Source organism: Ranitomeya imitator, chromosome 6 (assembly GCF_032444005.1).
Source record: "Ranitomeya imitator isolate aRanImi1 chromosome 6, aRanImi1.pri, whole genome shotgun sequence".
NCBI classification, from domain to species: Eukaryota; Metazoa; Chordata; class Amphibia; order Anura; family Dendrobatidae; genus Ranitomeya; species Ranitomeya imitator.
The window spans coordinates 109,930,512-109,955,788 of record NC_091287.1 but is presented as its reverse complement, the minus strand read 5'-3'; the positions used below and the strand labels follow the sequence as shown (position 1 = coordinate 109,955,788).

Genomic DNA, 25,277 nt, shown 5'->3' with positions numbered 1-25,277 from the left:
CTATCTATCTAGTAGTAGAAAAAAAGGTACAGCACAACGCTTCACTTATCTCTGGGTGCAAAGCCTCCAGGAAGCCCGTCCACCGGCTATCCTCAGTCCATAGATTCAGGCAAAAAACAGGCAGCACTCCATTGTATCTTGATCAACTGTGCAGAGTTTAATCAGACCCACATGTCTTTACCACGACGTTTCGGCTCCAAATGAGCCTTTCTCAAGAAAGGTTCATTTGCTTGAGAAAGGCTCATTTGGAGCCGAAACGTCATGGTAAAGACATGTGGGTCTGATTAAACTCTGCACAGTTGATCAAGATACAATGGAGTGCTGCCTGTTTTTTGCCTGAATCTATCTATCTAGCTAATATTTTTCTATTTACTATGAATCTATATAAATGTAATATTTCTGTTTGTGTGTATTTAGCTATTTAGAAAAAACTCGAATGTCTATGTATTCTATCCATCTAATATTTCCATTTGTTATCTATATATTTTGGGGAAAACATCTAATCTCCATCTATCCATTAATCTCTATATTTCTAATGCATTCACAAATCTACTATATAATTGTCTAAGGGTCACTTCCGTCTGTCTGTCTGTCCAGGATATTCATTGGTCGCAGCCTCTGTCTGTGATGGAAATCCAAGTTGCTTATTGGTCTCGCCAGCTGCCTGTCATGGCTGCCACGACCAATCAGCAACGGCCACAGTCTGATTAGTCCCTCCCTACTCCCCTGCAGTCAGTGCCTGGCGCCCGCTCCACACTCCCCGCAGTCAGTGCCCAGCGCCTGCTCCATACTCCCCGCAGTCAGACCCCGGCGCCCGCTCCATACTCCTCGCAGTCAGCGCCCGCTCCATACTCCCCGCAGTCAGCATCCGCTCTATACTCCCCTCCGGTCACCGCTCACACAGGGTTAATGCCAGCGGTAACGGACCGCGTTATGCCGCGGGTAACTCACTCTGTTACCGCCGCTATTAACCCTGTGTGACCAAGTTTTTACTATTGATGCTGCCTATGCAGCATCAATAGTAAAAAGATCTAATGTTACAAATAATCAAAAAACTTGCTATTCTCACCATCGGTAGTATGACGATGTGCTGGCGCCTGCTGCCAGCTTCCGGTCCCAGAGATGCATTGCGAAATTGCCCAGAAGACGTAGCGAGACCGCTAAGTGATCTGGGTAATTTCGCAATGCATCCTGGGAACGCAAGATGGCGGCAACCGTGCGCATCGCCAGAGGTTTGCTGGATCTACGCTGGATCCCGCCGGGTGAGTATATAACTATTTTTTATTTCAATTATTTTTTTTAGCAGGGATATGGTGCCCACACTATGTGGGCTGTGTTAGATACCGCGTGGCTGCTATATACTACCTGACCAGTGTTAGATACTATGTGGGCTGTGTTCTATACTGCGTGGGCTGCATTATATACTGCATGGCTGCTATATACTACGTGGGCAGTGTGATATACTGCGTGGGCTGTGCTATATATTACGTGGCCAGTGTTATATACTGCGTGGGCTGCGTTATATACTACATGGCTGCTATATACTACGTGGGCAGTGTTATATACTACGTGGCTGTGTTCTATACTGCGTGCTATATACTATGTGGCTACTGTTAGATACTATGTGGGCTTTGCTATATATTACGTGGGCTGTGTTATATATTACGTGGCCAGTGTTACATACTACGTGGGCTGTTATATACTGCGTGGCTGCTATATACTGTGTGGGCTGTGTCATATACTACGTGGGCTGTGTTATTTACTGCGTGGCCTATATTAACACATCTGGTATTCTACAATATGTATGTATGTATATAGCAGCCGCATGGTATATACCATAGGCCACGTAGTACTCCTATATACTACGTGGCTTGTGCTATATACTATGTGGCTGCTATATGCATACATACATATTCTAGAATACCCAATGCATTAGAATCGGGCCACCATCTAGTGTATTATATCTGTCTACAATATCTATGTAAATTTATTAAAAAAGTAAAACTGAAATATCACATGGTCATACGTATTCAGACCCTTTGCTCACTCATATTTAAGTCACATGCTGTCCATTTCCTTGTGATCCTTCTTGAAATCGTTCTACTCCTTCATTGGAGTCCAGCTGTGTTTAATTAAACTGACAGGACTTGATGTGGCACACACCTGTCTATATAAAACCTCACAGCTCACAGTGCATGTCAGATCAAATGAGAATCATGAGGTCAAAGGAACTGACCAAGGAGCTCAGAGACAGAATTGTGGCAAGGCACAGATCTGCCCAAGGTTACAACAGAATTTCTGCAGTACTCAAGGTTCCTAAGAGCACAGTAGCCTCCATAATCCTTAAATGGAAGAAGTTTCGGACCACCCACCAGAAGTCTTCCAAGACCTGGCCGTCCAGCCAAACTGAGCAATCACGGTAGAAAAGCCTAAGTGAGAGAGGTAAAGAAGAACCCCAAGATCACTGTGGCTGAGCTCCAGAGATGCAGTAGGGAGATGGGAGAAAGTTCCATAAAGTCAACTATCACTGCAGTCCTCCACCAGTCGGGCCTTTATGGCAGCGTGGCCCAATGGAAGCCTCTCCTCAGTGCAAGACATGTGAAAGCCTGCATAGAGTATACTAAAAAACACATGAAGGACTCCCAGACTATGAGAAATAAGATTCTCTGGTCTGATGAGACGAAGATAAACCTTTTTGGTGATAATTCTAAGAGGTAGGTGTGGAGAAAACCAGGCACCTGCCCAATAAAATCCCAACAGTGAAACATGGTGGTGGCAGCATCATGCTATGGAATGTTTTTCAGCTTCAGAGACAGGATGACTGGTGTCATTGAAGGAAACATGAATGCGGCCAAGTATAGAGATATTCTGGATATACAGTTAGGGCCAGAAATATTTGGACAGTGACACAATTTTCGCGAGTTGGGCTCTGCATGCCACCACATTGGATTTGAAATGAAACCTCTACAACAGAATTCAAGTGCAGATTGTAACATTTAATTTGAAGGGTTGAACAAAAATATCTGATAGAAAATGTAGGAATTGTACACATTTCTTTACAAACACTCCACATTTTAGGAGGTCAAAAGTAATTGGACAAATAAACATAACCCAAACAAAATATTTTTATTTTCAATATTTTGTTGCAAATCCTTTGGAGGCAATCACTGCCTTAAGTCTGGAACCCATGGACATCACCAAACGCTGGGTTTCCTCCTTCTTAATGCTTTGCCAGGCCTTTACAGCCGCAGCCTTCAGGTCTTGCTTGTTTGTGGGTCTTTCCGTCTTAAGTCTGGATTTGAGCAAGTGAAATGCATGCTCAATTGGGTTTAGATCTGGAGATTGACTTGGCCATTGCAGAATGTTCCACTTTTTGGCACTCATGAACTCCTGGGTAGCTTTGGATGTATGCTTGGGGTCATTGTCCATCTGTACTATGAAGCGCCGTCCAATCAACTCTGCAGCATTTGGCTGAATCTGGGCTGAAAGTATATCCCGGTACACTTCAGAATTCATCCGGCTACTCTTGTCTGCTCTTATGTCATCAATAAACACAAGTGACCCAGTGCCATTGAAAGCCATGCATGCCCATGCCATCACGTTGCCTCCACCATGTTTTACAGAGGATGCGGTGTGCCTTGGATCATGTGCCGTTCCCTTTCTTCTCCAAACTTTTTTCTTCCCATCATTCTGGTACAGGTTGATCTTTGTCTCATCTGTCCATAGAATACTTTTCCAGAACTGAGCTGGCTTCTTGAGGTGTTTTTCTGCAAATTTAACTCTGGCCTGTCTATTTTTGTTATTGATGAATGGTTTGCATCTAGATGTGAACCCTTTGTATTTACTGTCATGGAGTCTTCTCTTTACTGTTGACTTAGAGACAGATACACCTACTTCACTGAGAGTGTTCTGGACTTCAGTTGATGTTGTGAACGGGTTCTTCTTCCCCCAATTAAGTATGCGGCGATCATCCACCACTGTTGTCATCCGTGGACGCCCAGGCCTTTTTGAGTTCCCAAGCTCACCAGTCAATTCCTTTTTTCTCAGAATGTACCCAACTGTTGATTTTGCTACTCCAAGCATGTCTGCTATCTCGCTGATGGATTTTTTCTTTTTTTTCAGCCTCAGGATGTTCTGCTTCACCTCAATTGAGAGTTCCTTTGACCGCATGTTGTCTGCTCACAGCAACAGCTTCCAAATGCAAAACCACACACCTGGAATCCACCCCTGACCTTTTAACTGCTTCATTGATTACAGGTTAACGAGGGAGACGCCTTCAGAGTTAATTGCAGCCCTTAGAGTCCATTGTCCAATTACTTTTGGTCCCTTGAAAAAGGGGACGCTATGCATTACAGAGCTATGATTCCTAAACCCTTTCTCCGATTTGGATGTGGAAACTATCATATTGCAGCTGGGAGTGTGCACTTTCAGCCCATATTATATATATAATTGTATTTCTGAACATGTTTTTGTAAACAGCTAAAATAACAAAACTTCTGTCACTGTCCAAATATTTCTGGCCCTAACTGTAAACCTCTCCCAGAGTGCTCTGGACCTCAGACTTGGCCGAAGGTTCACCTTCCAACAAGACAATGACCTTAAGCACACTGCTAAAATAATAAAGGAGTGGCTTCAGAACAACTCTGTGACCATTCTTGACTGGCCCAGCCAGAGCCCTGACCTAAACCCAATTGAGCATCTCTGGAGAGACCAGGAAATGGCTGTCCACCAACGTTCACCATACAACCTGATGGAACTGGAGAGGATCTGCAAGGAAGAATGGCAGAGGATCCCCAAGTGTGAAAAACTTGTTGCATCATTCCCAAGAAGACTCATGGCTGTACCAGCTCAAAAGGCTGCTTCTACTCGATACTGAGCAAAGGGTCTGAATACTTGAGATATTTCAGTTTTTCTTTTTTAATAAATTAGCAAAAATTTTTGCATTTCTGTTTTTTTCAGTCAAGATGGGGTGCAGAGTGTACATTAATATGAAAAAAATGAACTTTTTTAAATTTACCAAACGGCTGCAATGAAACAAAGAGTGAAAAATTTAAAGGGGTCTGAATACTTCCGTACCCACTGTATGACATGTGAGCCCTGTAGTCAATCAGTGGCAGCTTCAGTCTCACTTTGCTTGGACGTAACTAACATATAGAGGGACAAAACCTTAGATAGAAATAAAATGAATATATATTCTGCTATAAGTAAGTAAAACGCAATAGTGCATATAAAGAAAATAGGATACTTAGTAAAGTCTCGTTTTGATAAAAAAAAATGTGTAAAGGCCATACCACCAGTGACGAGGTGTACCCAGTCGGGAAAGCAATAACCTCTATTATTAAAAGCTTACTATGTGTCGGAAATTACCTCAATCTGAATAAGGTCCCAGCACACTACTGACACCCAGCAATGGTAAACTATATAAATGCAATGGCCAGCTTTAATACTAGAGGTTAGGACCTTCCTGATTGGGTACATCTTGGTGCTGGTGGGATGGTTTTTTCACTTTTTTTGATCAAAAACAGTGTTTACCAAGCACCTTATGCTCTTTATAAGCCCTATTTCTTTTTACTTACTTATAGAAAGGTATATATTAATTTTATTTGTATATTAGGTTTTGACTGTTTAATGGCAAGTGTGAACATGCTCCTACACTTTGCATGAATATTGACTTATATATTAGTTCTTTTCTTTCAGGAAGGAGGAAGTTAGAGAGCAACAACTCTCATTTGTTCCGGGTGTCATTTTTTTCCCGAAGGAAGTGAGGTTGAAGTGACTTCTGATTGGCTATTGGGCTCTCGTAACATAATGTCACACAAGCCCTGGGAGAGCTGTAACGGCACCCGTAGCAGAGGTGAGTATTGTAGTTCTTATTTTATAAGCGGAAATATAGCAATTGAGAAGGTATCTACACTATCTTTCTTTCCGCCTATCATCTATCTACTATCCATTTGCATATTAGATTCCCATGAAGGCTGGGAGAATAAAGGCAGACTTTTCTGTGGAGTCTGCTGGGTACACTTATGCCGTCACAACTCAATTATCTTGATTCAGTATACTAGGTTAGACAAGACAAATGTTTATTCTTTTGCATAAACTGCCATATTTCTGTTCCCCTTTGCCCACTTGCAAATAATTTTAATAAAAGAGCGTGTGGGGTAAATCTGATACATTCCTGCTGGCTTCATTAGATTATTGCTGAGATTTATAAGTAAAAAGCATCCATCTGGCCTCACTAGCCTTGGCTTCCACATACTCAATACTACGGAAAATTAGATTATTCTGATTAAAGCAAAATGTGAAAAATTCACCACACATTTTCAAGTCTGATAATCCATCACTATTCCAACCCTGCCTATAATAAAAATAAATCAGAAGCCAGCATGTTTCAACCTAATTTTTTAAGCATGACATTTTCCTCTGCGTTTCTTTCCTAAATGTCACCCCATTCTACAAGACTGAGTGATTCTGTCCCCAGGGACCGTCAGTCATGGCACAGTCTGAGACTGCAGCTCACCAACCATGGCTCATTTTATGTCGTAGACGTCACTTTCATCGAAGCTACAAAAGATCATCAAAAAAGCATTAGTTCCAGGGGCTTCAACAACACAAGGGTGACTCGTGCGGGGGCATCCAACTAAGCTGGTATCATAGTTTATAAGGCAATCTAGCGTCTGTGTGTTCTACATCTTACTACATAGAGTAAATGTGAGCGGACAACTCGGCTCTTCTCTTCTAGGGGCTCAATGGTCAATATTAGAACTTCATGAAGAAAATAAGACACTGATTATTTCTGGTTCTCCTATAGAGGGAGGACTATTAAACTTTTTAAGACTCCCAAGATGTTTTGTCTTGTTTTAACCTACAGGCATCTCCATCTAAGGAGAACTTGAATACTTTCACAAGCCACTGTACTTATACTACCAAGTATGTTCCAGGAGTTTTTCATGAATCATATGGTGTTTACAGTGTTTTTAAGGTCTGTGGCGACTTCATCGGATAAACAACCAGAGCTCACGAAAAGTGGTACCATATCCTTGTTTCATAAAAAAAAAATTAAGGGAGTTCTTAAAAATCAAAGGAAAAACTCTAACATGTGTGCACTCTTTTAGATAATTCAGTACTTTCCATTACTCCCACAACAAGGAAAGATCATTCCTTGCTGCACTTCTAGGGTTTTAAATCAGTGGTACTTGTTGGATATTGAATGGACATGATAGGTCTATACAAGATGACCATGTAGCGTCTCCAAACTCTAGTTCACTGATAAAAAGCCTTAAAGGGAAACATGTCAGCAGGATTGTACCCAATAAACTACAGACAATGAATAAAAGAGAGAAAATAGAATATGGACGGCACTGCCCCAACTAAATCCATAATCTTCAGGAAAGCCGGTACTAAAAAGCTATATCATGTCAGCAACAGCCATGGCGAAAAAGATATCGGGTGCAAAACCATGAAATAACATATGTGTCCCAGGTAGCAAAAGAAAAAAGCAGGATGCACTCACCAATCTTCAAAATAGCAAATTTTATTGAGTCTTCACAATTAAAACTTCATGGCCGGGGGAGAAGAAAAGGAGCTCGTGCGAGCAGGGGAGACGACGGCCGTTTCGCGCGGTCCTTGCGCTTCAACGGGTCTGCATGCGCAAGGACCGCGCGAAACGGCCGTCGTCTCCCCTGCTCGCACGAGCTCCTTTTCTTCTCCCCCGGCCATGAAGTTTTAATTGTGAAGACTCAATAAAATTTGCTACTTTGAAGATTGGTGCATCCTGCTTTTTTCTTTTGCTACCTGAAACTACAGACAATGTCAGGTGCCGTTATACTGATTGCAATGCCCTGATACCTTGGTTGATGAAATCCGTCTTGTGGTTGTTGTTTAATCTGTATTTCCAGTTTTCAGTTAATGATATTCTCGTGCTTCGCGGCGGCCTGTGGGGGTCTTCTTGTGGTGCTCTGCTTTCATATTCATTCTTATGGCTAATAGATGTTCCGATAGATGCTACTGCGCAGGCGCCATTTTGATTAAGATATTTTTTTTCCAACAAAACAAAATGCCTAAATAAAATGAATGTATGCATATTATACATTGTATTATGCTACAGCGCAGGCACCGCTGACTGCATGATGAATGTTACTTTTTTTTATTTTTTCCAAACAATAGTATGTTCAGTGTGTAAAATAGGGGGCACATCACTGAGGGATCACTGACCTGTCATTACCCATAAGGATGAATATCTAAGTAGAGCACCACATGAAGACCCCAAACAGGCCACACTGAAGAACAAGTAACTGAAAACTGCAAATAAAGATTAAACAACAACCACAAGAAGGATTTAATCAACCAAGGCATCATTTTAATCAGTATAATGGTGCCAACCTAACACTGTGTGTAGGGCACTATGCACAATCCTGCTGACAGGTTCCCTTTAAGAGAATATTCTAAAATGGGTTTTGTCAACCAATCAACACCTTTATGTGGTTAAAAGCTCAATACAATTCCCTCTACATTATGTCTGGGGGTGAGCAACTATTTACAGTTATTGTTCTCATGAGAGCTATTATCCAGATTTCCCAAAGGGCAAATCTGCCTAATTAGACAGCGGTACACCATCCATCACTCCCAACTGTTGCACAACTAGGAAGAAATGCATAAGCAGGTTGGGAAACGTTGCCGTGTGCCACTATTGGAGCCGTTGGTGGCTAGACTGGCTGTCATCAATCTTTCCTAGTAATCGTTATAACTCGTGAACAGCGGAATTCAAGATCATGACAACTGAAAAACTGCTGCATTTTTTAATACAAAAATATTTTTAAAAATCCTGAATTTTGCTTCATAATATTTTTGGTAACCTTATAGCAGCTGTTGAGTAGACTGATGCCTGAAATATATGATTAATATCCTACATAGCAATGTGTACGGGTTAAGGATAATAACAGTCTAAAGGCCCCTTCACATTTAGCGACGCTGCAGCGATACCGACAACGATCCGGATCGCTGCAGCGTCGCTGTTTGGTCGCTGGAGAGCTGTCACACAGACCGCTCTCCAGCGACCAACGATGCCGGTAACCAGGGTAAACATCGGGTAACTAAGCGCAGGGCCGCGCTTAGTAACCCGATGTTTACCCTGGTTACCATGCTAAAAGTAAAAAAAAACAAACACTAGATACTTACCTACCGCTGTCTGTCCTCCAGCGCTGCGCTCTGCTTCTCTGCTCTCCTCCTGTACTGTCTGGGAGCCGGAAAGCAGAGCGGTGACGTCACCGCTCTGCTTTCCGGCTCCCAGACAGCACAGGAGGAGAGCAGAGCGCAGCGCTGGAGGACAGACGGCTGTAGGTAAGTATGTACTGTTTGTTTTTTTTTACTTTTAGCATGGTAACCAGGGTAAACATCGGGTTACTAAGCGCGGCCCTGCGCTTAGTTACCCGATGTTTACCCTGGTTACAAGTGAAGACATCGCTGGATCGGTGTCACACACGCCGATCCAGCGATGTCTCCAGGGAGTCCAGCGACGAAATAAAGTTCTGGACTTTATTCAGCGACCAACGATCTCCCAGCAGGGGCCTGATCGTTGGTCGCTGTCACACATAACGATTTCATTAACGATATCGTTGCTACGTCACAAATAGCAACGATATCGTTAACAATATCGTTATGTGTGAAGGTACCTTAAGGTGTCCCAATGATAAATTTCTACCAAGTGTTTCCCTTTGTCTTGCCTACAATTATATGACAGGTTGACTTTTCTTTTGCTTGACGCTCCTCTGATTTAGCAGAAACAAGATCACAGTATTAAATGGCAAGCCATTGTAGTAATTAGATTGGCTTAAATGGTGTCTTTTTGTCAACCAAGGTCAAGCTGTCTTAACTCCTTCTTTGACCTTGGTCTCATATACATTATTTACATGACTTTTTAGACCTTTGCAGTTTTGCCAGCACCTTGAGTTTCACATGAAGAACCTTTAACAACAAGATATATGATTTAGAGACAATGGGCAGAAAGGAAATTACAGTGACTTTTTGGGGGAACCGTACAGTTATTGAGACAAAATTGAGTTTTTCCATGTGGCTATAAATCAGGGTGAGCTCTGAGATTCTGAATCTCACTGTGAAGTACTAGCCGGGGACTTTCTTTCCAGCAGTTCATCACACAGAGTTAACTCACTAAAATAACGTTTTCTACTTGGATTAACTGACCCAGTTTTCTTGGCTCACAAATGGAAACAAAGGCTGTATCTTGGATGTCAGATGACGTCTGAAATGGAGTAAAGAGGTTGTGTGTTTTGCGAGGCTTGCTAGATAAGAAGCTGTCCTTTTTCTGTTTGATACCTTCGGGATCCATTCAGAAAGAAAAAAAAGGACAACATAAGAACTGATATAAACTGCTGTCTTTAGAGACAATGAAGGTTAAAAGGACGAGAAAATAATACAAATAAATTATTTTTGTAGTTTTTGTTACAAAGTCGAGATTCTAAGTGTGACTGCAGACTTTTGTCATCTTATAGGAATACCATATCAATATATATACAGTGGGGAAAATAAGTATTTGATACACTGCTGATTTTAAACGTTTTCACACCTACAGAGAATGGAGAGGCCTGTAATTTTTATCATAGGTACACCAACTGTGAAAGACAATCTGAAAAAATCCAGAAAATCACATTTTATGATTTTTATATAATTAATTTGCATTTTTTTTGCATGAAATAAGTATTTGATACAATAGAAAAACAGAAATTAATATTTGGCACAGAAACTTTCCTTTGCATTTACAGAGGTCAGATGTTTCCTGTAGTTCTTGAACAAGTTTGCACACACTGCAGCAGGGATTTTGGCTCACTCCTCCATACAGTTAGGCTCTAGATCTTTCAGGTTTCAGGCCTGTCGGTGGGCAACATTGAGTTTCAGCTCCTTCCAAAGATTTTCTATTGGGTTCAGGTCTGGCGATTTGTTAGGCCACTCCAGGACCTTGAAATGCTTCAAGCCACTCCTTAGTAGCCCTGGCTGTGTGTTTCGGGTCATTGTCATGCTGGAAGGTTCAACCACGACCCATCTTTAATGCTCTTACTGAGGGAAGGTGGTTTTAGGCCAAAATCTCGCGATACATGACCACATCCATCCTCCCCTTCAATACGGAGCAGTCATCCTGTCCCTTTTGCAGAAAGGCACCCCCAAATTATAATGCTTTCTCCACCATGCTTCACAGTTCGGATAGTGTTCTTACCGTTGTACTCATCCTTCATCTTCCTCCAAACACGGTGAGCGGAGTTGATACAAAAAGTTCTATTTTGGTCTCATCTGACCACATGACCTTCTCCCATACCTTCTCTGGATCATCCAGATGGTCATTAGCGAACTTCAAATGTGCCTGGACATGTGCTGGCGTGAGCAGGGACAACTTGCGTGCCCTGCAGGATTTTAATCCATGACGGCATAGTGTGTTACTAATGGTAATGTTTGAGACTGTGGTCCCAGCTGTCTTAAGGTCATTGACCGGGTCCTCCCGTGTAATTCTGGCTTGATTCCTGACCTTTCTCAGAATCATCCTTACCCCACCCCACAAGTTGAGATCTTGTATGGAGCCCCAGACCGAGGAGGATTGACAGTCGTCTTGTGTTTCTTCCATTTTCTAATAATTGTGGCAACAGTTGTTGCCTCCTCACCAAGCTGCTTGCCTAATGTCCTGTAGTCCAATCCAGCCTTGTATAGCATTACAATTTTGTAAATAAATAGGTGCAAGTAATACAGGTAATGAGTGCAGAGTAGGAAGGCTTAAAGAAGAACAGGTCTGTGAGAGCCAGAATTTTTGCTGGTTGGTAGGTGATCAAATACTTATTTCATGCAATTCAATTACGGTATTTGAAAATCATAAAATGTGATTTTGTGATTTTCTGTTTTTTTTTTTTTTTCCAGATTCTGTCTCTCACAGTTGAAGTGTACCTACGGAAAGAATTACAGACCTCTCCATTTTTTGCAAGTGGGAAAATGTGCAAAGTCAGCAGTGTATCAAAAACTTAATTTCTCACTGTATGTATATATATATATATATATATATATATATATATATATATATATATATATATATATATATATGCAAACAAAGAGAAAACAGCCGGGCGGCACCACCGCCAAAGGGTACTGTGGGAACCGCTCACCTGTGTCTTGGAGGAAAAGCTCAGTCCTGGGTGCGAGACTCCACAGAAAGCAGCCACAAGTGAATAACGAGTATGAAGAAAGGAGCGCACTACCTGGACGTTCGCTGCGGGTGAACTTTATTCCAAAAGCATAAAAGACATCTTCACGACCGGGGGTGCTGTGAAAGGAGTGCGCCGGTCGGGCGCGAAACGGCCGTCGTCTAGCTTTGCCGCACTCCTTTCACAGCACCCCCGGTCGTGAAGATGTCTTTTATGCTTTTGGAATAAAGTTCACCCGCAGCGAACGTCCAGGTAGTGCGCTCCTTTCTTCATACTCGTTATATATATATATATATATATATATATATGTACATATATATATATATATATATATATATATACAGTTAGGTCCATATGTATTTGGACAGAGACAACATTTTTCTAATTTTGGTTATAGACATTACCACAATGAATTTTAAACAAAACAATTCAGATGCAGTTGAAGTTCAGACTTCCAGCTTTCTTTTGAGGGTATCCACATTAAAATTGGATGAAGGGTTGAGGAGTTTCAGCTCCTTAACATGTGCCACCCTGTTTTTACAGGGACCAAAAGTAATTGGACAATTGACTCCATGGTAATTTCATGGACAGTTGTGGGCAATCCCATTGTTATGTCATTCTCAATTAAGCAGATAAAAGGCCTGGAGTTGATTTGAGGCGTGGTGCTTGCATTTGTAAGGTTTTGCTGTGAAGTAAACATGCGATCAAAGGAGTTCTCCATGCAGGTGTAACAAGCCATCCTTAAGCTGCGAAAACAGAAAAAAACCCATCTGAGAAATTGCTACAATATTAGGAGTGGCAAAATCTACAGTTTGGTACATCCTGAGAAAGAAAGAAAGCACTGGTGAACTCATCAATGCAAAAAGACCTTGGTGCCCATGGAAGATAACAGTGGTGGATGATCGCAGAATAATCTCCATGGTGAAGAGAAACCCCTTCACAACAGCCAACCAAGTGAACAACACTCTCCAGGAGGTAGGCGTATCAATATCCAAATCTACCATAAAGAGAAGACTGCATGAAAGTAAATACAGAGGGTTCACTGCACGGTGCAAGCCACTCATAAGCATCAAGAATAAAAAGGCTAGACTGGACTTTGCTAAAAAACATCTAAAAAAGCCAGCACAGTTCTGGAAGAACATTCTTTGGACAGATGAAACCAAGATCAACCTCTACCAGAATGATGGAAAGAGAAAAGTATGGTGAAGGCGTGGCACAGCTCATGATCCAAAGCATAGCACATCATCTGTAAATCACGGCGGAGGCAGTATGATGGCTTGGGCATGCATGGCTGCCAGTGTCACTGGGTCACTAGTGTTTATTGATGATGTGACACAGGACAGAAGCAGCCGAATCAATTCTGAGGTATTCAGAGCCAAACTGTGTGCTCAGATCCAGCCAAATGCAGCCAAACTGATTGGTCGTCGTTTCATACTACAGATGGACAATGACCCAAAACATAAAGCCTTAGCAACCCAGGAGTTTATTAAAGCAAAGAAGTGGAATATTCTTGAATGGCCAAGTCAGTCACCTGATCTCAACCCAATTGAGCATGCATTTCACTTGTTAAAGACTAAACTTCAGACAGAAAGGCCCACAAACAAACAGCAACTGAAAACCACCGCAGTGAAGGCCTGGCAGAGCATCAAAAAGGAGGAAACATAGCGTCTGGTGATGTCCATGAGTTCAAGACTTCAGGCAGTCATTGCCAGCAAAAGGTTTTCAACCAAGTACTAAAAATAAACATTTCATTTAAAATTATTGAATCTGCCCAATTACTTTTGGTCCCTTTAAAAACAGGGTGGCACATGTTAAGGAGCTGAAACTCCTAAACTCTTCATCCAATTATTATGTGGATACCCTCAAATGAAAGCTGAAAGTCTGAACTTCAACTGCATCTGAATTGTTTTGTTTAAAAATCATCGTGGTAATGTCGATAACCAAAATTGGAAAAATGTTGTCTCTGTCCAAATATATATGGACCTAACTGTATATATATATATATATATATATATATATATATATATATATACACACACACACACACTGGTCCCGTATATATATATAGTTATGGCCGAAAGTGTTAACTGTTAACACCCTTGAAATTATTCCAGAAAATGAGAAAATGCAGTGTTACTTCTAGAAAATTATTGCAATTACACGTTTTGTTATACACATGTCTATTTCCTTTGTGTGTATTGGACAAAGAAACAGTGAAAAAAGTCAAATTGCACATGATTTCACAAAAAAACACCAAAACTGTTGGCACCCTTCCAAAATTGTGGATGCTCATTCAAACTCGCCTGTGGCAAGTGTAGGAAATATGAAAATCATATCTGGAGCCAGATAAAAAGGGGAGACGTTGACTTAATCTTTGCATTGTGTGTTTGTGTGGGCCACACTAAGCATGGGAACAGAGAGAGGAGAAGAGAACTGTCTGAGGACTTGAGAACCAAAATTGTTGAAAACTATCAACAATTTCACTGTTACAAGTCCATCTCCATAAATCTTGATGTTCCTTTGCCCATGATGCACAACATAATGAAGAAGTTTACAACCCATGGCATTCTAGCAAATCTCCCTGGACGTGGACAACAGAGAAAAATTGATGAAGGGTTTCAATGCAAGATAGTGGGGAAACTGACCCAATCAAGTTCCAAAGAAATTCAAGCCTTCAAGCTGTCCTGCAGGCTCAGGCACAAACTATCTGTCAACATTTCAATGAAACGCTATGGCAGGAGACCCAGGAGGACACCACTGCTGACACAGACATAAAAAGCTAGACTGCAGTTTGCCAAAATTTCCATGAGAAAGCCAAAATCCTTCTGGGAAAGCGTCTCGTGGACAGATGATGCCATGATAGAGCTTTTTGATAAAGCACATCATTATACTGTTTACCGAAAATGGAATCAGGGCTACAAAGTAAAGAACACCGTACCAACAGTCAAATATGGTGGCGGTTCAGATGTTTTGGGGTGTGTTGCTGCCTCTGACAGTGGGTGCCTTGACTATGTGCAAAGCAACATGAAAACTGAAGATTACCAATACAGGAAAGATACATATCTTGGTAGCGTGTTAGCCAGTAGATAGAAAAATATTTAGAATTGAGAGTCCTCAGTGGTTGATACCTTTTAATGGCTAACTGAAAAGATGGTAACAAATTGCAAGCTTTCGAGACTACACAGGTCTCTTCATCAGGCAAAGACTAAAAGAAATTCTGAAGAATCACATATTTATGCACAACATAGCACAGAAAAAAAAAAGGAAAAAACCATGGATAAAATAAGAGAGAAGAAAAAGTGGCACTCACCCTTCTGTGCAGTATAAGTGTTGTCCTTCATTTGTGATTAGCAGGTTACAGACATTTTTCTGCGGCGGCTGGTGAGGAGAGGGGTGCGGGGAGTGAACGACTGGACGACGGCCGTTTCGCGCACTTGCGCTTCTACGGGTCCATGTGTGACTCTGTGGTGATGTCACTTCCTATATATAAGGTGTGACTATTACAGGTGATGAATATACAATTAATATATCACATTAAAAACAATGTTTCTGATACTAAAAAGCGGACTGCACATTAATACAACTTATAAGAAAATTGCCATATCTAATTTATCATTCAAGCCCAGGGGGCCCTGGGCATTAGCACGCATGATCCATTTGGCCTCATGCTGTAATAGTAGTTTGTTGTGATCTCAACCCTGCGGTGGAAACTTAACTATTTCCAAGCTTGCAAAACGTAGCTGGCTGGGATCGCTGCAGTGTTTTTCCTGCATATGTTTAATAAACCGTACGCGTTCTTTGCCTGTTAATACCGAGTTATAATGTTCAAGAAAACTGGTGAACATAGGCCTAATTGTCTTTCCAATATAAAAATGATCGCACGGGCAGAATATTATGTAAACTACAAAATTACTTTTACAGGTGATGAAATCTCTGACATAATGCTCTATTACACAAATTTTTATAGGGTTATTAATTTTAAGCAAATGACAAAAGCTGCAGTTCCCGCATTTATGATTGCCCTGTGGTAGGGTTTTTTTTATCCAATTATTATGCGGTAAAAGGCGATTTTGGACCAAAAGGTCACCTACATTTTTTGTCCTTTTGTAAGTGAACTGCGGCGCTAACGTAGTTAATTTGCTTAAGTCATCATCTCTTTGCAAAAAGTGCCAGTTTTTGCGTATAGAGGCCTGGATTTCTTGATCCATGGGGCTATGTTTAAACGCAAATGAAAATCTTTGCATGGTATTTGAAATTTTTCCAACATTACTAGGAGCACCCCTTTTGCCCTTTTTTCCTTTTTTAAGGAGGTTTATTTGAGTGAGATTTGCCGCTCGCGATTCTGCTTGATTTAATAAGTTTGGAGGATAACCCCAAATAACAAATCGCATTTTTAATTCTGTGATTTGTTTTTTATAATTATCCTCACAGCTCTTGATTTTTCTTAATCTCACCATTTGGCTATAGGGGATACTCTGTTTTGTGTGCAATCTGAAAGTGTGGCACGTTGTTTGTGGCTGTCGGTTTTCTATGAACCGTGGTAATTATTTTTTCCTCTTTAACTTCAAGGCTCACATCCAAGAAGTCCAATTTATTTTTACCAAAAGCTGATGTGAAACGTATGTTCTCGTCATTGTTTTCATTAAGGAATGTTACGAAATTGTTAAAAACCTGTTCAGACCCATCCCAAATTACAAAAATATCGTCCACATAGCGTAAATACATACGTATATGCTTCAGATATGGATTTAGGGACCTGGTGACATCCTTCTCCTCAAACGCTGCAAGGAACAGGTTTGCATAAACGCATGCCACCGGCGTACCCATTGCGGTACCGATTTTTTGAAGATATCACTTTTCCATAAATTTAAACGCATTGTGGGAGAGCATGAAATCCAAGCCCTCCATTATAAATGAGATGAAATCTGGATCTTTGTATGTGATAGAATTCGATGTATGGCTTCTAAGCCTTTGTTTTGTGGAATTCTGGTGTATAGATTCACTATATCAATGGAAGTTAGTGAAAAATTTGGTTGCCAATGAAAGTCTTTTAGGACTATTAAAAAATCTCCTGAGTCTTTAATAAAAGATGGAATTTTTAACAAAAGAGGCTTCAATAACCAATCTAGGAATTGTGATAACGGCTCTGTCAGTGAATCTTTGCCCGATATGATCGGGCGTCCCGGCGGTTGTTTTGGATTCTTGTGGATTTTAGGTATACTGTACCAGTGGGGGAAGTTTGGATATTCTGGTAATAATTTCTCTGCTCTACTTTTTTTGATGGTTCCTTTCTCTACATATTTTCTTAATAATTTTCTCAATTTATCTTTAAACTTAGCTGTGGGATTATTACCTAAGATTAAATAAGTATTGGAATCATTTAATTGGGATAAGGCTTCATCTATATAATATTTTTTATCCAGAATAACGAAATTTCCACCTTTATCGGCTCTCCTTACAATAATATCATCCCACTTTTGTATTTCCGCTAATGCTCTTTGTTCACGGGATGATAAATTCCCATTTGGTATTTTATATAGAAGCGCCTCTATGTCCTTTAATTTAAGATCATGAAACAAGTCCACCACATTGCCAGGAGATATGGGGGGTAAAAAGCTAGACATTACTCCCCCTTTCAATGGCTCAAAATATTCTATTGTATCAAGAGATATAGGGGGAGATGTAGTTTCCTCACAGCTCTCATCTAGATTCGCTAATAAAAGCGCATCTTCTATATCCTTGGCTGCTGGATATGCCATGAAACCTAACCTTCCGATAGTAGCGGGGCTGTCTGTGGTGGTAATAAATTTATTTCCCTCTTAACTTTTAGAAAAATGTTTATGTAAATGCAATTTTCTTATGCTCTTAAACAAATCAATTTTAAATTCACATAAATCAAAAGGTTCTGGCAGACAAAAATTTTATCCCCGTGGTAGGACACCAATTTGATCCTCCGTAAGTGTTTTTTTAGATAAATTGAGAATTTGTAGAGTATCTTTATTTAAGTCCACTTTATCTTTTATTTTCCCCAGGATACTTGTTTGCGTTTTTTCCTGACGCTTTTTTCGGCCCCATCTCCTGATCTTTCTCCCAAAGGGGCCGGTGTATTTATAGCAGACGAAGATGACGCTCTTTCTTCTATTTGATCTTCCACGATGCTGGAATCCGAGTCCGTTATCCATCCATCCCCAGGCGGTTTTTGTTTTCTATAAGAATTATTAGGACGTTTTTTATAAAAAAATATTTTGTTATTTTTATTTTTATTCCAAGACAATATTTGTCCTGTTTCATAATCTCGTGTTTCTCTGAGGAATTTCTCCTTTTTCTTTTCTTTGGTTTCCATTTGTATAACAATTAGTTTTTTCTCCAATTTTTTTTTAAAAGTTTTTATTTTGATTATCTGTAATCTTTGAGGAAAGTTCTATCTTTTATTTATCCAATTGTTCACACAATGTAGCATAGTCTTTTTCATTTTGCGTTATAACTAGTTGTAGCAGGTTTTGCGAACACTCCAAATGTATCTGCTCCCATGTTTTTTGAAATCCTGGGTCTTCCTTAAACTGCGAGATTTCTTTGAAGACCCTTAATCCTCTTGGTACACGATTGCAATCAGTATATCTGGATGGGTAGAGGGTATTCTTAAACCCCTGGTAAAGGATACACCCAGCTTCATTCAGGACACAACTGACCAATTGAATAAACTATCAGCAATATGTCCTCTACCAGAAGGAACCATCCTGGCCACCATGGATGTGGAATCTTTGTACTCCAATATCCCACACCAGGACGGATTAAATGCCTGCAAATTCTTCCTGGAAAACGCAGGGACTGATGCAAATTCTGTGGTGAAACTTATAAAATTCATCCGCACCCACAATTACTTTGAATTTGACAAGAAGATCTATCTACAGGAGACTGGCACAGCAATGGGAAGTAAAATGGCCCCACAGTATGCAAATCTTTTCATGGCCAAGCTTGAAAGCGACTTTTTGTCCTCATGTCCCATCAGGCCTCTGGCGTACTACCGCTACATTGATGATATTTTAATCATCTGGACGGAGTCTGAGCCGCAGCTAAAGACGTTCCATGAACAGTTTAATCAATTTCATCCTACCATCAACTTGACACTCAACTACTCCTGCACTGAAATTAACTTTTTGGACACCATCATTAAGCTGCAGAACAATAAAATAGAGACATCCCTGTATCAGAAGCCAATTGACCGTCGATACCTTAAATGGGACAGTTTCCATCTAAAACACATAAAAAACTCTATTGTCTACAGCCAAGCAATCAGATACAATCGTATATGTTCCAACCCAACAGATAGGGATGAACACCTTGGTCGCCTCAGAAAGACCTTTTTGAATCAGGGCTACCATCCAAGAACGATTGAAAACCAGATTACAAGAGCCACCAGAATATCTAGGAATCACCTGCTACATTACAAAGCTAAAGAAGAAAATAACCGGGTACCTCTAGTAGTCACCTACAATCCAAATCCGGAGGTGCTAAGGGGAGCTGCACGGAAATTACAACCTTTACTACAAAAAGATGCCCGCTTACAATCCATTTTTCCAGACCCCCCACTACTGTGTTTTAGGCAGCCCCCAAATCTAAGAAGCATCATTGTCAAGAGCTCCCTGTCCTCTCCAACAGCTGCAGGTACCTTTCCTTGCAACCAGAAAAAATGTAAAACTTGTCCATTTATAATGACCACGGACAAGCTAAAGATCCCCAATTCACATCAGGACTACAAGATCCCAGGTACTTTCAGCTGCGTCACATCTAATGTGGTGTACCTAATTATTTGTACTAAATGTCCAACTGGGGGTCTGTATGTGGGGAAGACAGGGCAAAAACTGAGGACAAGGATGAATTCTCACCGCCACACAATAAGAGAAAAAAAGAATGGATCTACCTGTGGCAATACATTTTTGTCTCCCAAATCATAACATTATGGACATGAAATTACTTGTGTTAAAAGATAGCTTCAAATCTCAGAGAGACAGAAGAGTTTGGGAATATAAACTGATGACGACCTTTGACAGTCTTAGTGGAGGAATGAATATGTCGCATGGATTTATGTCTTTTTACATCAACTAAGGAACTTGCCCCTCAGACTATGAGGGGTCATCGCAACAGAACCAGACCCCAATCAGGGGACAATAAAACATTCCTTATCAAAGAACTGGCCCAATATTTATGGACATAACTGTTTATCACCCATGGTAATTCTGCTTCATGTCACCTGTCTTATCCATGGTTTTTTTTTCTGTGCTGTGTTGTGCATAAATATGTAATTCTTCTGAATTTCTTTTAGTCTTTACCTGATGAAGAGACCTGTGTAGTCTCGAAAGCTTGCAATTTGTTACCATCTTTTCAGTTCGCCATTAAAAAGGTATCAATCACTGAGGACTCTCAATTCTGAAGATTACCAAAGGATTTTCGGTCACAATGTAGTGCCCAGTGTCAGTAAGTTGGGGTTTTGTGTGAAATGAAGTTCAATTTGCATTTTTCTGGTATTTTGTGTGGTTCCAATACACACAAAAGAAATAATTGACACAATATACACAAGGGAAATAAACATATGTATAATAAAACATGTATAATTGCAATAATTTTAAGAGCGAAAGACATTATTTTCTGGAACAATTTAAAGGGAGTAAACACTTTTGGCCATGACTGTATATATTCACACTGTTTTAGCCCATAACATTTTCAGTAAGAGTGCTAACACTTCCAGTCATTACTAATATATATCTTTATACATATATATATATATATATATATATATATATATATATATATATATATATATATTACAGAAGTTGTGTGGAACTGGAAAATTTATGATCTAATCAAAGGTCATTCATATGGGATCAATGTCAGTGGAACACAGGGCACTCCCACCCATCAACTGAAATCCACTCAAACAGGTCTGGTATGGTTGATGTACGGGGTGGAACACATCAGCACTGTTCATTGTGTAATGGAAAACACAGAGTACAGCACCTTATTGCCCGCTCACTGAAAGGCCAAGGTCACTCAAGTGCATATTCTCTTATCCAAGAGAATAGGGTCGATAATGCAAATTGCAGTCTGATCAAACTCTGATCAGAGTTTGAGCAGAGTGTGCACTGATTCTCTCAGTAGAGGAGAAGATGGAGAAAGAAAAGTCTCCATCTTCTCCATTCTGTCAGTCCGTGGAATTGTACTGCACTCAGATGTCATCTGAGTGAAGAGCCAATGGTTTCCACGGGCTCATTGGCTTGCATGGCCGAAGGTGACTCTTCATATAGGATCAAAATTGGGTTTCCAGCGCTTTTTTCCTCGGACCAGCTCGGTCAGAAAATACAGCGATGTGTACGAGGCCGAATGGGAGATGATTGCAATGCTTGACATAGGCCACTAAGCAATGTACAGCACTGCTGTGTTCCAACCCCTACATTAACTATACCAGGTCGCTATTGGAGCGGATTTCAGCTGATTGGTGGGGGTGCCAGGTGCCCCACTGATCTCACACTGAGGAGCTATCCGGTGGAGTCAGCTATAGTTTAAAGAGGAATTAAAGGGACTAGGTCACCGTGTTTTTGCTACCCCATCTGAGAACAGCATGACGCAGAGGTCTAGACCCTGATTCTGGCGATGTATCACTTTACTGGGTGCAGCAATTTTGATTAAAAAATGTTTTATCTGCTGTAAATCTAATGGTTCTCTGAATGCCGAGCTCTGCATAAGTAGGAAGCTGCCAATCAGTTGTGGGGTGGGGTTGGACTACCTGGCAGTAGGCCAAGTAGTCCTCTAGTAATAATCTCCTGCTGATAAAGCAGTGAAAAAAATTCAACAGGTATCCCAGTTATTGACCACATCGCTGGAATCAGGGCATCTTCCCCTACATTATGCTGCTCTCAGATTAGATTAAAAACCTGATGACAGATTCAACTTCCCTGCAGCTCGACCACAGGTGAAGTAATGCAACACACGTCTCATTGGAATCAATGCCATCTACTGCATGGAGCTGCTGGGCCTTCTAGGACAGGCAATATCTGGGTAGCTTCTTTCTGTCCTGGTTCCTGCATCCTACTTAAAGCAACATTCTCTAATAACCTTCTTGTTGGAAGAATATAGGCAACCGTCTTAAAAAAATGTGTACAGAATGCGAATAAATGAGAATTGGCATGACTGTCCATAAGCCCAAGCATGGCCACGCACATTCCTACTGTAAATTATATGCACAACCTTTTAATGATTTCTGTAAATACTGATTAAAACAAAAGAAATGTGATCGGGTCTAATACACCAAACAAACTGTCCTAGAAATGCATAAATGATCTACGTAAGAAGGACAAAAATGACGAGCTAGTCATCGCTGCATAATGCTAAAATATTTGTCCCGCGGTTTCAGCTTGAGAAGGCCGAGGTCTACACATAGGACATCTTATCCTGTGCCAAGCACGACCCAGAGAAATACATTCGGGGAGACTTATTAAGAGGATAATAGGATGTAAGAATCTAGAAATAGTTCCGAAATACAATGCAAGTTGTGCCAAATGTATGTAATAATTTGCTTATGTGGCATAATATATTTGTCGTCACTGTTCGGCTGCCGTCACAGTAGCAGTATTTGGTCAGTATTTTACATCAGTATTTGTAAATATATATAACACATATCCTAATCAAATGATAATGCCTCAAAAACCATAAAGATAAATACACAATTCCCATGAATTCACAGGGAAAAATGAAGCCATACAAAGTAAATAAAATGTAATATTTTATTGAAGAAAAATAAAGTTAAAAAAGACCTAGACACCTATCCAAAAACAGATAAATCTTAGCACCGTTTCTCCTACCAGGTTTCTTCCATATGGGGGCAAGTGTGCTGTATACTATACATAGGTGCTGATAGTTCTTGGATAGATATATATATATATATATAGTAATACACTACGGTATTGTGCTTCAGTAGTTTCCATATATAGTTTACAAGTATTGTGACTATTTGGCCTTCATATGGCTATATGTCTTTAGCACTGTTTTGCACTTTACTATTAATATATGGTTTCTATGCATATCTGTCTTTATACATTGTGTATTTATATTCATATTAGCCTGTTTGGCAAGCTTTTGCATTTCATCTTGGCAGTATTTGTATAGTAGGTCAATTTTGTACATTTATCACTGCTTTGTATCCGCCTTTGTTTTTAATTAAGATTTATCTGTTTTTGGATAGGTGTCATGGTCTTTTTAACTTTATTTTTCTTCAATAAAATATTACATTTTATTTACTTCGTATGCCTTCATTTTTCCCTGTGAATTCATGGGAATTGTGTATTTATCAGTATTTGTAAGCCAAAACCAGGAGTGGAACAATCAGAGGAAAAGTATAATAGAAACACGTCACCACTTCTGGATTTATCACCCACTCCTGGTTTTGGCTTACAAATACTGATGTAAAATACTGACCAAATGCTGATCGTGTGAACGTGGCCTTACGGTGTGTAAGGTACTGCGCAGAGGGCAGGCATTAATACCAATAGGCATATAAATCACTACTCCTCTTAGCCATTTCCCATGTTTAAATATATTGAGCCTTTAAAAAAAAGTGAGGCTGAAGCAGAGGTGTAGCTAGGGGTTAAGCTAGGGGTGGGCGCAACATATGAGGGGGCCCCTACCCAGGTGACCCTGATTACAACTATGGTGGCACAGCCTAATAGTGGGTATAGGGGAACCTCAGCAGATGACTGTTACTGAAAATAATCTCTATACAAATACCAACATTGATATTACCGCCATATAATGACATAGTGCTGCAGAACAGATACGTGATTACAGTGCAGTTATACCGTATACAGTAACTTACAGTTGACTTCCCTCTGATGGAGTTGTTCACTTTTCCCGTCTTTTCCATCTGGCCCAGACCAACATGACAACTTCTTCCATCCAGGACTCGTCTGCAGAGGTTACAATAAAAACACATTTGACTTCTCACATTTCCAGCACCGTCCCCATCTATCCCCAACCCGTACAAACTCCTTATCCTGCAGATACCCCAATGCTGAGCCGCTGCTGCCGTATGTGTCCTTATTACTGCCCCTGCTGTGTGGCACAATAACGGCTCTTCTTACTGCCCCACATAATAATGCCCATCACTGTGCCCCCTACAAAGTAAAATGCTCTTTGTAGATGTTAAAATTGGCCGCTAGAAAATATTAATGACCTGCACAACTGACCTAGATAACCCTCTCCACATTTTGCCCCAGAATGTAATAATGCCCCATGTGCACTAGGCACAGTACTCTGAGTGCCCCTATAACAATAATACTTAAAGGGAACCTGTCACCAGGTTTGCCCCATGTAAAATACAGCCACCACCTTTCAGTGCTCAGTTACAGCATACTAGTATGTTGTGTATATGCCCCCGATCCAGCCTGCAATAGAAGAAAAACACCTTTCTTTTTACTCACCTGAGGGGTGGTCGAGTCAGAGGGGCATTGCTGGTCCTGGTCCGGTGCTGTAGAGCGCATGCGCAGGGACTCTTTCAACTTGTCCGAAGCATACGCATTGCAATTCTTTGCTCTGCTCTGGTCAAGGCAGACAAGTATGCAGGCACAGGAGCACTATGCCGGGGAACATCTGTGTGGATGATGTAGCACTCGTCAACCACATGAAGCACAGAAGGAGGACAGCATTGAAAGAAGAAGGAAGGCTCCGGAACATGACCAGCGACACCCATCGGACCCAACCGCCTCGCAGGTGAGTAAAATAAAAGGTGTTATTTTTGTTGCAGGCTGGATCGGGGCATATACTCAGCATATTAGTGTGCTGTATATGAACGCAGAAAGGGGGTGGCCGTATCTCATATGGGGCTATCCTTATGACAGCTTCCCTTAAAGTCTCCACTTAACAATTAAAGAGATTTTCCATTACTAATTTCATCCCCAGACTCAGTTGGCACCACACATGACCAAGTTCATAAGTGCTGTCTCTTCAGCTGACAAGCCCCGTGATATACTTTCTAATGATCAGCACATTGCAGGGCTTGTCAGCTGAAAGGACAGCACTTCAAAGCAGCATCCA

The 25,277-nt window shown here is 40.7% G+C and overlaps 1 protein-coding gene across 6 annotated transcripts in view; it reads right to left on the bottom strand.

Annotated features, from left to right (window-relative positions):
• The window catches only part of RARB (retinoic acid receptor beta), a 985,731-nt gene that overhangs the window by 94,705 nt on the left and 865,749 nt on the right, over positions 1-25,277 (bottom strand). For 3 of the 6 annotated variants that reach the window (XM_069729996.1, XM_069729997.1, XM_069729998.1), the window contains one exon: positions 10,198-10,329. The exons of the other annotated variants lie outside the window; for them this stretch is intronic. In XM_069729996.1, the coding sequence (XP_069586097.1) occupies positions 10,198-10,329 (132 nt within the window). The remainder of the gene's footprint in view (positions 1-10,197; positions 10,330-25,277) is intronic. 6 annotated transcript variants of the gene reach the window in all.